The sequence below is a fragment of the Euleptes europaea genome, chromosome 7 (assembly GCF_029931775.1).
Source record: "Euleptes europaea isolate rEulEur1 chromosome 7, rEulEur1.hap1, whole genome shotgun sequence".
Taxonomy (NCBI): domain Eukaryota; kingdom Metazoa; phylum Chordata; class Lepidosauria; order Squamata; family Sphaerodactylidae; genus Euleptes; species Euleptes europaea.
The window spans coordinates 85800082-85818092 of NC_079318.1; the positions used below are offsets into that span (position 1 = coordinate 85800082).

An 18011-nucleotide genomic window follows, 5' to 3' on the forward strand; every position below is an offset into this window, starting at 1 on the left:
ATCGGGACCGTGAATAGGCATTTTAAAGGTCGCATTTAAAAAAAGAGCTTTGAGCGAGCTTCAAAATTGACCCTGCATAAATGGCCAAAGAGTGGGAGGCACCCGTGAGCCAAGGAGGGGTGGGATCCTGGGGCAGGTGGGGCCCCTTTCTCACTACGGGTAAGCTTTGAGTGGGTTGAACGCCCCACTGGCCGAGGGCATAGATAGATAGGTAGGAAGGGCCGCATCCCCAAACCCTCTCTCGCTTCCTACAAACCCCTTCTCAAAACCCACTTTTCGCTGAAGCGAAAGATGTGGCTCAGTGGTAGAGCATCTGTTGGCCCCAGGTTCAATCCCCAACATCTCCACCTAATAGGACCAGGTGATGTGAAAGACCTGAACCTGAGACTCTGGAGAGCCGCTGCCAGTCTGAGCAGACAATGCTGACCTTGATGGACCAAGGGTCTGATTCGACATAAGGCAGCTTCATGTGTATCCATCTGGTCTACCCCAACCAGCAGCAATTCTCCAGGGTCTTGGGCAGAGAACAGTCTTTCCCAACCCTGGCTGCATGACACCCTTTTAGCCAGAAATGTCTGAGAAAAAATTAAGGACCTTCCACACCCATAACAGGCATTCTGCAGCTGAATGAACACTGTCAGTTTGAGTAGACAATACTGACATTGATGGACTAAGGCAGGTCATGAGAGGGAGGGCAGGAAGGGTTGCGTCAGTGCTCGGCTCTCGTGGCCCTTTCTTACACGCCCAGGAAAATGTCGATCGCCACTTTGGGGTCAGGAAGCAATTTTCCTCCAGGCCAGTTTGGCCAGGGATCCTGGAGGGTTGTTTTTTTTTGCCATCTTCGGGGCATGAAGCAGGGGTCGCAGGGGTGTGTGTGTGTGGGGAAAGGTAGTTGTGAATGTCCTGCATTGTGCAATGAATTGGATTAGATGACCCTGGAGGTTCCTTCCAACTCTATGATTCTGAGGGTCTGATTCAGTATAAGGCAGCTTCAAATGTCATAGAATCATAGAGTTGGAAGGGACCACCAGGGTCATCTAGTCCAACCCCCTGCACAATTCAGGAAATTACAAACTACCTCCCCCCCATACCCCAGTGACCCCTGCTTCATGCCCAGAAGATGGCCAAGATGCCCTCCCTCTCATGAGATGCCTAAGGTCATAGAATCAGCATTGCTGACAGATGGCCATGTAGCCTCTTCTTAAAAACTTCCAGGGAAGGAGAGCCCACTACCTCCCGAGGAAGCCTGTTCCACAGAGGAACCGCTCTGTTAGAAAATTCTTCCTTATGTTTAGACGGAAACTCTTTTGATTTAATTTCAACCCGAACTTCTGGGGCAACAGAAAACAATTTGGCGCCATCCTCTATATGGCACCCTCTATATGTGTGTATACGTTGGTAAACAGAATAAATATGCAGTGTTCCCCTTTGTATCCCTGTGCCTCTACCTTCCTCCTTTGCCGCTCATGTCACATTTTAGTTGGTGAGGTCCTTGGGTCTTCTTATACTCTTCAAAGCCCCATGCACATTGATAGCACTTCGTACGCAGTAATTCTCCTCCTCCTTCTAATAAGAACCCAAATTGCCCATCTACCCAGTTGGACAGAAAGGAGTTTGCCGGCCAAGTGGCTGCTAACGATAGTTCCTTCCGTGCAGTTTTTGGAGAGGGTCAAATGTCTCATTTCAGGCTTTGTTTCCCCTATGCGGGTGGTGGAATTAGTGCCCCAGAGCTCACATGCAGCAGCAGCAGTTCTCAGCTATGGCGTATGACAATCTCCCATGTGCAGAGCAGATTAGCGGTGTCGGGTCGGCAGGGCACAAGGTAAGGGAGCCACTGACTCCAGCAAGGCAAAACCCCGTGGAACCGGTTTAGCTTTTGTGTCCCACTGTTACCATGCTCTTTGGGCAATAAAGGCTTCCAAACGCCGTCTCCGAGCCACAGGAAAGCGACTGCCAACACACGGCCTCAGCAGCGCATCCTGAGCCTGGGCTCTGGCGCACTTTCAGGGGAAGGACGGCCCTTACGTTATGCAGCATGACACGTGGATGCAATACCCTTGGCTCATGTACCGTTTCCCCAGGAGGACCCCGAATAAGAAAAGAGTTGGTTTTTATACGCCGACTTTCTCTACCACTTAAGGGAAACTCAAACTGGCTTACAATCACCTTCCCTCCCCGCAACAGACACCCTGTGAGGTAGGTGGAGCTGAGAGAGCTTGATAGAACTGTAACTTGCCCAAGGTCACCCAGCTGGCTTCATGTGTAGGAGTGGGGAAACAAATCTAGTTCACCAGATTAGCCTCCGCCGCTCACGTGGAGGAGTGGGGAGTCAAACCCGGTCCTCCAGATCAGAGTCCACTACTCCAAACCACCACTCTTAACCACTACACCACACAGCCAACCCCTTGCCTGAGGTCACCCCAGCTGGGCCAATTTGATTTTATAGAATATATTGAGCACAGAGTCAAATTGGGATGTAAGCAATCCCAATACCCCTATGAAGAATTTAAAAAATTGGTAAAGTTTAATTGCCCTGACCTGGATGGCCCAGGCTAACCTGATCACATCAGATCTCAGAAGCTAAGCAGGGTCAGCCCTGGTTAGTATTTGGATGGGAGACCACCAAGGAATACCAGGGTTGCTGTGCAGAGGAAGGCACTGGCAAAACCACCTCTGTTAGTCTCTTACCATGAAAAAGGGGTTGCCATAAGTAGGCTGCGACTTGATGGCACTTTACACACGCACAAAGTTTAACTGAGGTTAACTATTCATTATTTCTTATTCTTTTCAGAGATTCCTACACACATACCTAGATTGTTATAATTGTGCTATAGTACTGTTATATATGTTGTATCATGTATATGTGTGCATTAGAAGTGATTGTATTAGACCACTGATGAAGGCCAGGGGACCGAAATGCGTTTGGATTGTGGTTTTAGTTTATCAACCTGTAGCAGTTGCCACCTGTGCTTTCTTTTAATATAATTTTTTATTGTTTTTATTATAGACGTTAGCGCCTTAAAATCAACAATTTCTATACTTAATTAAGCCTTTTCCCACCCAACCTTTGGGTACCCAGCTTTGGGTTTTTAGGTTGGGTCTTTCCTTCCCCCTTTTGTTTTTTTGCAGGAGCGCAAACCAGCCAAAGGTGCCAGTTCCCTCTCCTGCGCTCCGATCAGCAGCGTTTGGGAGCCTTTCATCAGAAGGGCAATTTGGCTCCTGCTGTGCCTATGGGGCGCAATTAGCGGGCAGAGCGTGCCAAGCGTATGCTGCTGCACTGAGCCCAGAATGGTTCTCCCTGTCCCGGGCAGAAAAAGCTCCCTCCCAGCATCTGCTGACTGATTCGGGCTGGGGACGAAGCCGGGACCTTCTGCATGTAACAAAAATGTGCTACTGAAGGCGGTTAAGGGGAGACATAATAGAAGTCTATAAAATTATGCATGGTACGGAGAGAGTGGACAAGGAGAAGGTTTCCCCCCTCTCTCATGATGCTAGAACGCGGGGTCATCTGCTGAAGATGGAGGGTGAGAGATTCAAAACTGATAAAAGGAAGTATCTCTTCACACAGCGCATAGTTAAATTGTGGGACTCACTGCCCCAGGATGTGGTGATGGCTGCCAACTTGGAAGGCTTTAAGAGGGGAGTGGACATGTCCCTGGAGGATAGGGAATTCATGGCTACTAGTAAAAATGGATGCTAGTCATGATTCATACCTATTCTCTCCAGGATCAGAGGAGCATGCCTATTATATTGGGTGCTGTGGAACGCAGGCAGGTAACGCTACTGCAGTCGTCTTGTTTGTGGGTTTCCTAGAGGCACCTGGTTGGCCAGTGTGTGAACAGACTGCTGGACTTGATGGACCTTGGTCTGATCCAGCATGGCCTTTCTTATGTTCTTATGTTATGTGCTTACTGGTGAGCCCCGCCCCCTGTGTTAAATGGCACCGTTTGCCCAGAGAAGAGGCATTTTCTCGTTCTATTAAAGCAGCTGCTCTAGCCTTGCCAAGAGGCACTACTCCTCCGGCCGGCTCTTGACTGTATGCCCAGTGCACTATCTGGAATTAATCCTCAGCTTTGCCCATATAAAGACCAGTGCATCTCCTGCCCCGAGGGCGCTGATTTCAGACAGATCTGAAAAACGGATGGTGTTTCCCTCTGCAAAAGGGTCATCTCCTTCTTCAGCCTCTGACATCAGGCAGCCCCGGGGTCCCCTCCCCCCCCCCCCAACTGTACCATCCGGAACCAGGGGCCGCACACATGAACACATGAAGCTGCTTTATGCTGAATCCGTCTAGAGACACTAGGAAGAATTTTCCAACTGTTAGAGCGGTTCCTCAGGGGAACAGGCTTTCTCAGGAGGTGGTAATCACTCCTTCCCTGGAGGTTTTTAAGCAGAGGCTAGATGGCCATCCGTCAGCAATGCTGATTCTATGACCTTAGGCAGATCATGAGAGGGAGGGCATCTTGGCCATCTTCTAGGCATGGAGTAGGAGTCCCTGGGCGGTGTGTGGGGGAGGTACTTGTGAATTTTCTGCATTGTGCAGGGGGTTGGACTAGATGACTCTGGTGGTCCCTTCCAACTCTATGATTTTATGAATCTGACCCTTTGTCCATCAAAGTCAGTACTGTCTACTCAGACTGGCAGCGGCTCTCCAGGGTCTCAGGCAGAGGTCTTTCACATCACCTACTTGCCTAGTCCCTTTAACTGGAGATGCGGGGATTGAACCTGGAACCTTCTGCATGCCAAGCAGATGCTCTAACACTGAGCCACAGCCACATGCCCACATATCCGTGATATCCTTTAAATTGTATCTTTGCGATGAGTTTTCGCTGCAGCCCACTATGAAAGCCAAACTCGGCTGCCCAGGAAGATACAAACGCAATAGGTAACTAAACAGCTAAATGATCAATCTCTTTGAAGCAAGTGCAGCCTGGCCCAATTAAAATCTGCAAAATGCCTCATCCATTCCATTTTAGGGGCTAGGACAATCTGCAGACAGTGAGATTTTCCCGTCATGAGAAGAGGCTACCATGCAGCTCGAAAAGGTGCAGAAAAGAGCAATCGGAAGTTATCAGGGGGCTAGAGCAACTGCCCTAGGAGTCTCAGTTAAAACGCTTCAGGCTGTTTAACTGAGAAAACAGCCGAGTAAAGGGAGACATGATAGAGGTCTATAAAATTATGGATGGTGTGGAGAGAGGGGACAGGGAGAAACTCTTCTCCCTCTCACCTCATACTAGAACCCGGGGTCATCCACTGAAGCTAGAGGGTGGGAAATTCAGGACAGACAAGAGGAAGTGGTGATGGCTGTCGATTTGGAAGGCTTTAAAAAAGGGGAGCGGACCAATTCATGGAGGATGGGGCTATCCATGGCTATTAGACATGATGGATATCTACTCCCTCCAGTACCAGAGGCAGTAAGTATGTCTCTTTATATCACTTACAGGGTAGCATGGGTGGTCATCCTGCTTGTAGGCTTCCTGGAGACAGCTGGTTAACCAATCATAGAATCATAGAGTTGGAAGGGGCCACCAGGGTCATCTAATCCAACCCCCTGCACAATGCAGGAAATTCACAACTACCTCCCCCCTCCACACCCCTAGTGACCAGAAGATGGCCAAGATGCTCTCCCTCTCATCATCTGCCTAAGGTCATAGAATCAGCATTGCTGACAGATGGCCATCTAGCCTCTGCTTGAAAACCTCCAGGGAAGGAGAGCTCACCACCTCCCAAGGAAGCCTGTTCCACTGAGGAACTGCCTTGTTAAAAAATTCTTCCTAATGTCTAGACGGACCTTAGGAACAACAGAATGCTGGACCTGATGGGCCTTTGCTCTGCTTCTTATAGTCAGCAGCTTCCCTTAGTCTTCTGTTGGATATTTTAATTTTTTAAAATCTTTCAAAATTTGTATTTAGAATTTTTCTCCCTTGTAGGGTCTCAACCTGGTTCTCCTCGCCCATTTTATCCTCACAACAACAACCCTGTGAGGTATGCTAGGCTAAGAGACAATGACTGATCCATGGTTACCCAGCAAGCTTCACTGCAGAGTGGAGATCTGAACCCAGGCCTCCCCCAGTCTTAATCCAAGACTAACCACTACACCACACTGCTCAACAAAAAGTTCTGGGGAACCTGAAGGCTTGCTTACGGCTTTGCGACTCTGTAGTTGGTCCTTAGAAGCTAAAATGACTAAACTGAGGCTGTCGTACTTTGGTCACATTATGAGAAGACAAGAGTCACTAGAAAAGACAATCATGTTTGGGAAAGTTGAAGGCAGCAGGAAAAGAGGAAGACCCAACATGAAATTAGGGGAGGGGCTGTGGCTCAGTAGTAGAGCATCTGCTTAGCATGCAGAAAGTCCCAGGTTCAATCCCCAGCATCTCCAGGTAAAGGGACTAGGCGAGTAGGTGATGTGAATGACCTCTGCCTGAGACCCTGGAGAGCCGCTGCCTGTCTGAGTAGACCAGTGGTTCTCAACCTTTTTTGCTCCGTTCCCCACAAGGTTTCCAAAATTGATTTGCCGTCTCCCACCCGTATTAGACTACTCCCTGCTTCCTGCCTCCCCCCCAAAAGAGCTGGAAACAAAATTCTAATAATCCCTGTGACTCAGCCTGCTGAGCACGCGACTATCCTCATTTAAATGAGAAAGTACAAATTGGGGGTGGGTGGCGAGGGGAGGTTTCCAGGATGGTTTCGAACGTAACGGATATTACTGTGCAGAGAGAATTTCCATGTAAGAAGAAGAAGAGTTGGTTTTAATATGCCGACTTTCTCTACCACTTAAGGAAGAACCAAACTGGCTTACAATCACCTGCCCTTCCCCTCCCCACAACAGACACCCTCTGAGGTAGGTGGAGCTGAGAGAGTTCAAAGAGAACTGTGACTAGCCCAAGATCACCCAGCTGGCTTCATGTGTAGGACTGGGGAAACCAACCAGGTTCACCAGATTAGCGTCCACCGCTCATGTGTAGGAGTGGGGAATCAAACCCGGTTCTCCAGATCAGAGTCCACTGTTCCAAACCACCGCTCTTAACCACACTGCGGGGGAAAGTGCACAGATCTGGCAATGTCTCCCTGCCTCACCGTGTCTGTTTTACTGTGCTTCTATGGGCTGGGCAGGTGAGGCTCTGTCGGCTTCCCAGAACGCGCATACGTGGCAAAGCTGCCATGCACCACACAACAGATGCTGTGTGCTCAGCCCAACATTTGGAAACTCAAAGTACATCTCTGAGGATAATAGGTGCAACTCCCAGATGGACTGAGGTTAGCGATGTGTACAAGTCCGGACCAAATGCCCGTGTCTGCGCTATGCCGTTCAACAACACAGTCTTGCAAACTGAGGGCCGTGGCTGCCTTGATTGAGTCAATCCATCTCATGTTGGGTCTTCTTTTCCTGCTGCCTCCCACTTTTCCTAGCATTACTGTCTTTCTGATACACGCTTTCCTGGAAAGTGTGAAGTTCCACCACTTCTGAAAAAAGGCACCGCCTGCTCTTTCCACCAGATCCCCAGACTTACCCAAAGGAACCGAAGGAACCACCGGATCAATGGACGAGGGCCGGGCGTTCACCGGGATAGGCGTGGTGGGGCCGTTCACCATGACATGGCCTGGAGACGGGGAAAGGTCAGGTTAAAAGGTGCCACGTGGGAAAAGACACCAAAATGCCACTGATGCGGGATTCCTGCCCCCTCCCGGCATTCTGTTCCCTAGCCACACACCCAGGTAGTGGAGGAGCTTCTGGGCTCGGTTCTGGCCAGGCCGCAAATTGAAAAGGTCAGGGTTCTCGTCGATGAACTGAGTGTCCACGGTTCCCCAGAGAAACTGGTCATTGCCAAGCACATTCTGCAGGAAGGGGATGTTGGTCTGCAAGAGAGGAGGAGTCCAGAGTGAGGCCGAGAGGTTGCTTCCATATTGGAGTTTTACAGGTAGCCAGACACAAACATCAACATGCATGAAATCTTCTGGGCCTGCCAGACACACATAGAATCATAGTTGGAAGGGACCACCAGGGTCATCTAGTCCAACCCCCTGCACAATGCAGAAAATTCACAACTACCTCCCTCCCACACCCCTAGTGACCTCTACTCCATGCCCAGAAGATGGCCAAGGTGCCTTCCCTCTCATGATCTGCCTAAGGTCATAGAATCAGCATTGCTGACAGATGGCCATCTAGCCTCTGCTTAAAGACCTCCAGGGAAGGAGAGCTCACCACCTCCCAAGGAAGCCTGTTCCAGTGAGGAACCGCTCTAACAGTTAGAAAATTCTTCCTAATGTCTAGATCAGGGTTGGGAACCTTTTTCCTGCCAAGGGCCATTTGCACATTTATGACATCATTCAGGGGCCATACCAGGTGTAGATCTCCCAGTGGGGGGGGAGAGGCTAGGGTTGCCAGGTCTCCAGCCACCACCTGGAGGTTGGCAACCCCAGGGGAGGCCACACAGAGAAGGCCTGCAAGGTGCCCCCGCTCCCCCCTCCCAGGTGGGAGGGCAGCCAGAGGTGGGTCTGAGCAAACGAGGCACCAGGGGGGCGCAGCCCACAGTCGATCGGCAAGGGAGGAAGGGAGGAAGGAAAACAGAGAAAGAGGAAAAGGCAGGGCCCCAGAGCTCCCGAGGGCCACAAAAAATGTCCTTGGGGGCCTCATATGGCCCCCGGGCCTGAGGTTCCCCATCCCTGGTCTAGATGGAAACTCTTTTGATTTAATTTCAACCCGTTGGTTCTGGTCCGACCTTCTGGGGCAACAGAAAACAACTCATCGCCATCCTCTCCATGACAGCCCTTCAAGTACTTGAAGATGGTTATCATATCCCCTCTCAGTCTTCTCCTCTTCAGGCTAAACATACCCAGCTCCTTCAACCTTTCCTCATGGGATTTGGTCTCCAGATCCCTCATCAGCCCTCCTCTGGACACTGCTTTGTAAGAACTGCCAAAAAAGTACAGCTAACTGAGCACTCTGTCTCCAACAGGGATCAGCTGGACACCCTTGAAAGCTCAGAAGCAGAACATAAGAAAAGCCCTGCTGGATCAGACCAAGGCCCATCCAGCAGTCTGTTCACACAGTGGCCAACCAGGTGCTTCTAGGAAGCCCCCAAGCAAGACGACTGCAGCAGCACCATCCTGCCTGTGTTTCACGGCACCTCAGATAATAGGCATGCTCCTCTGATCCTGGAGATAATAGGTATGCATCATGACTAGTATCCATTTTAACTAGTAGCCGTGAATACCCCTTTCCTCCATGAACATGTCCGCTCCCCTCTTAAAGCCTTCCAAGTTGGCAGCCATCACCACATTTTGGGGCAGGGAGTTCCACAATTTAACTATGAGTTGTGTGAAGAAATACTTCCTTTTCTCTGTTTTGAATCTCTCACCCTCCAGCTTTAGCAGATGACCCCGTGTTCTAGTATTATAGGAGAGGGAGAAAAACGTCTCTCTGTCCACTCTCTCCAAACCATGCATGATTTTATGGACCTCTATCATGTCTCCCCTCAGCTGCCTTCTTTCCAAGCTAAACAGCCCTAAGCGTTTTAACCGCTGCTCATAGGGCAATTGCTCTAGTCCCCTAATCACTTTGGTTGCTCTTTTCTGCACCTTCTCAAGCTCTATAATATCCTTTTTTAGGTGTGGTGACCAGCACTGTACAGGAGTCCTGTGGAATCCGACCCATGGCCTATCTGGCCTGCCATCTTTTCTCCAAGGTGGCCAGACAGATGTTTCTGGCAAGCCTACAAACAAGGTGTGAAGGTAATAGCTCTCTCCTGTTCCTTGCCTGTCTCCAGCAACTGGTATCACAGTACACTGCCTCTGAACCTGGAGGTTCCATCTGCCTATTATGGGTAATAGTTGCAGGTAGAATGTTCTCCCTTCACGAGTGCATCGGATCTTCCTTGAAAGCCATCTAAATCCTCCTCCTTTGTACCTGATCAGGGGAGTTTTGACTCTTGAAAGCTTATACCCTGGAAATCTTGTTGGTCTCTAAGATGCTACTGGACTCGAACCTTGCTCTTATACTGCAGACTAACATGGCGACCCACCTGAAATTGTCCTTCCTCTTGTCTGTCCCAAAATCATCAATTCACTAGGTGATCTTGAATTTCCCAAAAAGGGGTGAGGGAATGTCTCTCTATATACTTTCTCCAACCCATGCATAAGTTTATAAATCCCCACCATGTTGTCTCCACCCTCAGCCACCTTTTCTCTACACAAAAAAGGCCCCAAACTTTTCAGAGTCTCATAGGGAAGTTTTTCTACTCTCCTGGGCATTTTGGCTGCCACTTTCCACCCCTGCCTTCATGAAGATTACTACAACCACCTGGCATCATTGACAGGCATACACAGCTCCCCGATCTCTACTCTGTCCACTAGTCCATCTAGCTCTGTATCCTTTGCTCTGGCCATCAACCAGCCTCCAGGGTCTCAAGCTGAGAAAAGTTTTTTTTTGCAGTCCTGCCTCTTGGGACACATCATCTGATGCCCGTGAATGAACTCAAAGCCTTCTACACATAAGGCCTGTTCTCCATCACTGAACCACAGGAATCCCAAACCTGCTTTTATTCCTACAATTGTTTATTTATATATTTATTTGTTGCATTTATATCCCACCCTCATTCCCGGCAAGCCATGCTCAGGGCGGGTCACAGCATAATCACAAAACATCAATTAAAACATACATTAAAACATGGGTGGGGAACGTCAGGCCCGGGGGCTGTTTAAGGCCCGTGAAATCATTTGGTCTGGCCCTTCGTGGGTCCTGGCAGATCTCTAGCTCAGAAGGATTTAAGACTGGCGATCCGCCCCCTCCCGCGGACAGGAATAGCCTCTGTTCAAGGCGGATGTGAGTTTGTTTTGCTGAGAAAAGGAACCTTTCCCCCCTTTGCAGAAGAGTTGTTAGCTATGGAGCTGCTAGGACTGCCCAAGAAACTGTGTTAACCCTTTCCCACCCGGGCCGTGGAGAAACGTATTCCCTCTGTATTACAAAAGGGCTGGGGGCGGAAGTGGCGACAATGGAGGGGTTAAAGGTGGCAGAGCCAGAATGCACGGGGGGGGGCAGTTCTTAGCCAGTGTGTCCTCATTTCACCCCTGCAGGCGGAGGTAGCAGGAGCTGGCTGTAGAATCCGGTTCCAACCATGCGGAGCAGGAGCAACTCCGGTGTGTGGCTGGACAGCTACTCCCGGCTGGTGCAACAGACCATCCTGTGCCACCAGGTGGGCGAGTGCGCCACCGTTGGATGCCTGCCTGCTTGCCCTTGCCAGGGGGGGGGGGAGTTTCATCTGGGGCAGCTGCCTGCTTGGGGCTTGGTCGGCTAATTTTTAAGTTGATAATTTTGTATGGCCTGCAAATGATGTTATAAATATCCAAATGGCCCTTGGAAGAAAAAAGGTTCCCCACCCCTGCATTAAAACATACTTTAAAATCCCATGCTTTGTATTATGACAAAAAACAAGATGGCATTTAATTCCAAATCGAGGCGACTAGACAGACCTGGTTGGCAGTGGACCCCTAAGCCAGGTTGGGGGGAAGATGGGGAAGCCCGCTAACGATGATAGTGGAAAGACTCGTGGCTGCCCTCAGTTTAACAATTTAAACCTGGCCCATCTAAAGCGACCTTTCCCCCTGGCATGCATGCAAGCTGTTTTACATCTATGCACACAAATGTATCTGATGAAGGGAGCTTTGACTCTCGAATCTTGCTGGTCTCTAAGGTGCTACTGGATTCGAATCTAGTACCCAAACGTTGCGTGAGAATGGGGCCAGCTGCTTGTCTGCTGACACATGTATCGCCTGGGTGACAGTGACCTGGGATCGATGCGAGCTGTATTCCCCCACAAGCCGAGGTCCTGCGCAAAATAAATCACAGAAGCCTCAGACTTGGTTCTTCCTTCCCCTGCGAGAAATGCCCAGCTCCTTTTTGCGGCTACCAGACAGCCTCAGATACTTTCTGAGAAAGCCTCGGGGGCATTTGCAGCAGGATCCATCCCGCTCCTTGCTTCCGCAGTCCAGGATCTGACAAGAAAGCTCTTCTCTAGTTTTTTTTTGCCTGGGATGGATGTTACTGCCCTAAGGAAAAAAAGCACGAACATCCCTATCAACCACCAGCTTCTAAGGGTTTCCTGCTGTGAACCTCCAGGCTTCCAGTGTCAAGCTCAGCCACAGCCTCTGTTCTTCTTCCTCCCAAGACGAGGTTACGCTACTGAAATGTGGGCTGATGAAAAGATCCGCTCTTTTAGGCTTAAGGGTGGAAACTGACCAGGAGCTGAGAAACTGACTGGACAAGAGGAAAAGTTAGGCTAGTGCTATGCTTTATGGGGAGCATTTTGGTCTGCTAGAATCATGGAGTTGGAAGGGACCACCGGGGTCATCTAGTCCAAACCCCTGCACAATGCAGTAAGTTCACAACTACCTCCCACACACACACCCAGTGACCCCTACTCCATGCCCAGAAGATGGCCAAGATGCCCTCCCTCTCATGATCTACCTACGGTCATAGAATCAACATTGCTGACAGATGGCCATCTAGCCTCTGCTTAAAAACCTCCAGGGAAGGAGAGCTCACCACCTCCGGAGGAAGCCTCTTCCACCGAGGAACCACTTTGACTGTTAGGAAATTCTTCCTAATGTCTAGAAGGAAACTCTTTTATTTAATTTCAACCTGTTGCTTCTGGTCCGACCTTCTGGGGCAACAGAAAACAACTGTGAACTACCTGTGAACAAATTGTACAGAGTTAGACCCCTGCCGGATGCTCTTCTGCCTGGCTTGGGCACTTCCCAGAGGTGTCTGGCAGTCCACGTTGGAAAGAAGAGGCCTCTTTGATGGACTGTTGGCTTGACCCATCTGGGCTCTTGCATCTTTAAGTAACCTGGGCCGAAGTCCTCAGTGGAGAGGCTTGTTAACCCCCAGCACAACCGAATATGGGCAGAGGGTGGAAAGGAGCCGCTGACACCAGGTACATTTGTAAATCTTTGTGGACATCTGTATCTCTTTCTACTTTGATAACATTAAAAAAAACAGTGGATTATGAATTTCTCCTAATATGGTAATAAAACAAAGCAAAACACCATAGGAGACACGCAGGATGCTGTGGAACACGGGCAGGATAATGCTGCTGCAGTCATCTTGCTTGTGGGCTTCCTAGAAGCACCTGGTTGGACACTGTGTGAACAGACTGCTGGACTTGATGGGCCTTGTTCTGATCCAGCAGGGCCTTTCTTATGTTCTTAGGATGTCCGGAATAAAAAAATGCAAGCCCCAAATTGAATGCGTGGACTTGCCTTCACCACTGGTCCAGCTATTTATTTATTTATTTTTATCTTACAGCATTTATATCCTGCCTTTCTGCCCTCACAAGGGCCACCAAGGTCATTAACAAATTAAAACACATATCATAAATGATATTTTAAACCTATTAATCCCCCTGTGAGCCGTGTGGCGCAGAGTGGTAAGCTGCAGTAGTGCAGTCCAAGCTCTGCTCACGACCTGAGTTCGATCCCGACGGAAGTCGGTTTCAGGTAGCCGGCTCGAAGTTGACTCAGTCTTCCATCCTTCTGAGGTTGGTAAAATGAGTACCCAGCTTGCTGGGAGTAAAGGGAAGACGACTGGGGAAGGCAATGGCAAACGGCCCTGTGAACACAGGCTTTCTAGTAAATGTTGGAATGTGACATCAATCCCCCCCTCCCCCGCAAAAACCCAGCTTGGCCAATATCACCTCCTCTGACTTCAGTAGCTTTCCATAATCTAGGGAAGAAAAAAATCTTTTAGCTACTGGAAGTCGTGGAACTGGAGACTGAACTTGCAATCTTCTGCATGCTCTACCACTACAGACCTCATAGGGACCACGGTTCAGAGGCATGCGGGCAGGTCCCAGGTTCAATCTCCAAAACGAAATACTGGGTAACAGCTGACATTGGAGAACTCTTCTGGAGACCCTGGAGAGCCTTTGCCAGTCAAAGGTCATTTAGACATGGGTACTTGGACTGGGAAGGGCAGCCATGAAGGAGCTAGAAAAGATTTTGAAGTGTAAGGATGTGTCACTGGCCACCAAGACTAGATTAATTCATGCCATCGTATTCCCTATTACTATGTATGGGTGTGAAAGCTGGACAGTGAAGAAAGCTGATAGGAAGAAAATAGATTCCTTTGAAATGTGGTGTTGGACGAGAGTGTTACGGATTCCGTGGACTGCCAAAAAAACAAATCAGTGGGTTATAGATCAAATCAAGCCTGAACTGACCCTAGAAGCTCAAATGACTAAACTGAGGCTATCGTATTTTGGTCACGTCATGAGACGACAAGAGTCACTGGAAAAGACAGTCATGCTAGGAAAAGTTGAGGGCAGCAGGAAAAGAGGAAGACCCAACAAGAGATGGATTGACTCAATAAAGGAAGCCACAGCCTTCAATTTGCAAGATCTGAGCAAGGCTGTCAAAGTTAGGACATTTTGGAGGACTTTCATTCATAGGGTCGCCATGAGTCGGAAGCGACTTGATGGCACTTAACACACACACACACACACACACGGACTCAGGTTAGCCCCCTGTCTGACTCAGTTGTTCCTTGGAGTTATGCATCAGTTTTCCGTCCATTAGAAGTGACCTCGCTGCCAGCCTTCACAAACTCTGGGTCTTCCCGTACCTCTGTTAACCTGATTCGCCCACCTCCCCTGAGCAAATCCTGGGTGAAATCCCCATGCCGAAGGCAAAGAGTGGGACACGCAAGCTTGGTTTCGCTCACAGCCAATCACAAAGCAGTGTGTAAAGAGGCGGCAACTCAAATGCTTCCTGCTTCCTCACAGCTCTTTCTGAGCAAAAGAAAGGCTTTTTAAAACCGAGGCTCGGATTCCCCCCCTTCTTTCAGATTGCTCCTTTTTTGGTTCTTTGTTCTTAAAATGCTTTTTTGTGTGGCAATTGGGTTTTGGGAGTGGGGAATTTTCTCTCACAGTGAGCACTGCAAAGTAAACCAATTACAAAACAGCATTTAAAGGGGCAGGACTTGATTTGAGATTGGAGGCCGCTGGTGCAAAGATTCCCAACTGGAAAGTGTGGGTCCCGCCAGCAACGAACCTCAGGTAAAACCCCCATGCATAAATGACCATAGAAAACAATCCTGACCTTGACAGAGCTGGAGACCCCACACAGAACCTGTTGGGCCTCTTTGCGGGGGTGGGGGTGGGGATGACACCTTTCCCTGCTCCCTCGGGGGGTGGCGCCGTCCCCTGCCCCTCAGCATAATCACGAGCGATGAAACGCTGAGGGAGAAAGCTGACTGGGGAACGCGAGAGGGGAGCTGAAGGCAGGCCCACGGGGGACGCCAGCTGCTGGAGCACATCGGAGAGATTACAGAAAGGGAGATGGGAACAGTGTCCCTCGGGACGCCTTGCTTCCCCGAGGAAGGCGCAGAAGGCCCGGAGCTCTCCGGGGGCCCCAAACGCCAGCAGTGCATTTGCGTTACAGCTGTGACCCATGCATACCTCATGGGCGACAGAGGGGACGGCTGCCAGCCAGGGAGCCCATGAGGTACCCTTCACTTCACCTTGGGGAAGTTTTGTTCTGGTGTTTCCTCTGAGAGGCAACCGACTCTCTTGGCCGCGTCCCTCCACTAAAGAATGTGGGGTCCTTCAGACAAGGCACGGCCCAGATGGGCCCCCTTTTACCTATTAGAGGTGTTGCATCACAGCTAAGGGTCAAACCGCATGCTCTCTCTGAACTCTCTCAGCCCCACCTGCCTCACAAGGTGTCTGTTGTGGGGAGGAGAAGGCGATTGTAAACCACTTTGAGTCTCCTTAAAAAGGCAGAGAAAATCGGGGTATAAAAACCAGCTCTTCTCCTTGGGGCCAGGAAGCAATTTCCCTCCAGGTCAGATTGGCCAGGGATTCTGGAGGGTCCCTCCCATCTCCTGAGCATGGAGTAGGGGTCACTGTGGGTGGGGGAGGTAGTTGTGAATTTCCTGCATTGTGCAGGGGGTTGGACTAGATGACCCTGGTGGTCCCTTCCAACTCTATGATTCTATGATTCTTCTTCCTATTATTATCCTGACCACTGTGGGTGCTTTGTGCAAAGTGCAAATGACAGGACTGTTGGGGGCGGGGGGTCAGGACCCTTTTGGAAAACTATGGGTAATAAACAAATGAGGGGGGGCAAACTGTAGGATATAATTTTCTTTAAAGAATCAAGATTCATGGTGTTAAAGATGGAGCAAACTAAATAGAATCAGGAATGTTGCTACTTGGAAGATAAGGAAGTGTGTGTATGTTATGTATGTAGGCAAAATAACCACCCTTCAGTAAACTTTAGCTGTTTATGCTAATTCTAAGAGGTAAACACTCACACACATACACTTAAATGTGTATAATTAAGGATGCCAGGATAATCTGGCAGTTTTGTCTTTCCACCGCTGATGCCGTAGCTTGGCTGGCGCATACAATTATCGCAAACCCACCTATCTGTCCCATCCTCTGTAATTTAATTTTTGTCAGGGAAAATTAGCATCAGCGGCTGGGTGAGCAAACCGGGGGTGTGCGTACGGTTTCGAGGACAGAGTTACAAATCCAAATGCACATCCTGTCGAAAGGAAAGGGCCGCGTCTATACCTTTGGGTGGCATTCTGCAGAGCACCTGATTTACGCATGTAGACCCAAGGGTATTTGAGATGCCTTGTGCAAGTTTGGGGGATATCCAAGCGCTTGTATTAAAAAACAAAACTTTGTGTAAATATAGGTTTCATATTTTCTCTGAGAATGTGCTCTGCGACGTGCCCAGGTTTCTCCAGAAGGGGGCAGGCATACCTTCCCCATTTGACCGGCTCCCTAAAAGCAATAGGAATGGAGGGACCAATTCCCACACGTCTGTAAGGTCAGTCGGCCTGGCTCAATCGGAAAGAATTCCCAATGCTTCCGATCTTGCCATTTACATGCCTCGGTCTCTCCAAGAGCTAAGAAACAAGCTGGTTTCCCTCTTCCTCTCCCGCCTTCCTCCCCTCTCTCTAATCAATAGACTTTTCTCTATAGGCCTACAGAAGGATTTCCACTTGATTCATCATCGGGCTTTTAACTGATCCGTCAATTGCTAATTAAGACGACGACATTTAGCTGATTAATCGGGTTTGATTAGTCAGTTTAAAACATTGCTGACTGAGTTTAAAATAAATACATTCATCCAAAGGGAAGGCTTTTTTAAAAAAAATTCTGAACTATTTTTAACGTGACTGATAAAAACTGCAGATGATTAGCACAGTTTAGGAGAGGCATTCCCCTCTGTGCAAGCTCATGCGTGTGGACGCTTGTCCTAAGAAGATGCATGCTGTGTGCATTCTCTAAAAAATAAAGTATATTAGCATTTGTATAGCACTTTCAGTGTTTCAAAACAGCTCATGTACATTAACGTGTAATCCTTACATCATCGTTGTATGGTAAGCCAATAATCATCAGCCAGCGTGATGAAGAGCGAGGGTGGTGTAGTGGGTAAGAGCGGTGGTTTGGAACGGTGGACTCTAATCTGGAGAATAGGGTTTGATTCCCCACTCCTCCACATGAGCGGCAGAGGCTAATCTGGTGAACTGGATTTGTTTCCCCACTCCTACACGTGAAGCCAGCTGGGTGACCTTGGGCTAGTCACAGCTCTTAGAGCTCAGCTCTCTCAGCCTCACCTACCTCACAGGGTGTCTGTTGTGGGGTGGGGAAGGTGATTGTAAGCTAGTTTGATTCTTCCTTAAGTGGTAGAGAAAGTCGGCATATAAAGACCAACTCTTCTTCCTCTTCCTCCTCCTTACCACCACCACCATCACAAAGCTATCTAGTGGGTTTGACAGCGGCAAGATTTGAACTGGTGACAGTTCTTGATCACAGCTTAGTCTCTCACCTACTATATTACCAAAGCTCCAAGTTTAATACATTAATTGGTTAAAAAAACCACATGATTATTCAATGGCTTTAATTGGTTGGCAGCCCTATAAACAACCAATCATTAATAACAATTAAGATTAAATGCATTTGAATAATTGCAAAAACCAAAAAACAAACAAAAACCCA

The 18011-nt window shown here is 49.1% G+C and overlaps 1 protein-coding gene across 1 annotated transcript in view; it reads right to left on the minus strand.

Moving 5' to 3' along the window:
* Positions 1-18011, minus strand: part of PC (pyruvate carboxylase) — a 327688-nt gene that overhangs the window by 32886 nt on the left and 276791 nt on the right. Inside the window, exons 10-11 of the mRNA XM_056852467.1 lie at positions 7716-7860; positions 7515-7604 (exon numbers count right to left, since the gene is read on the minus strand). Of these exons, the coding sequence (XP_056708445.1) occupies positions 7515-7604; positions 7716-7860 (235 nt within the window). The remainder of the gene's footprint in view (positions 1-7514; positions 7605-7715; positions 7861-18011) is intronic.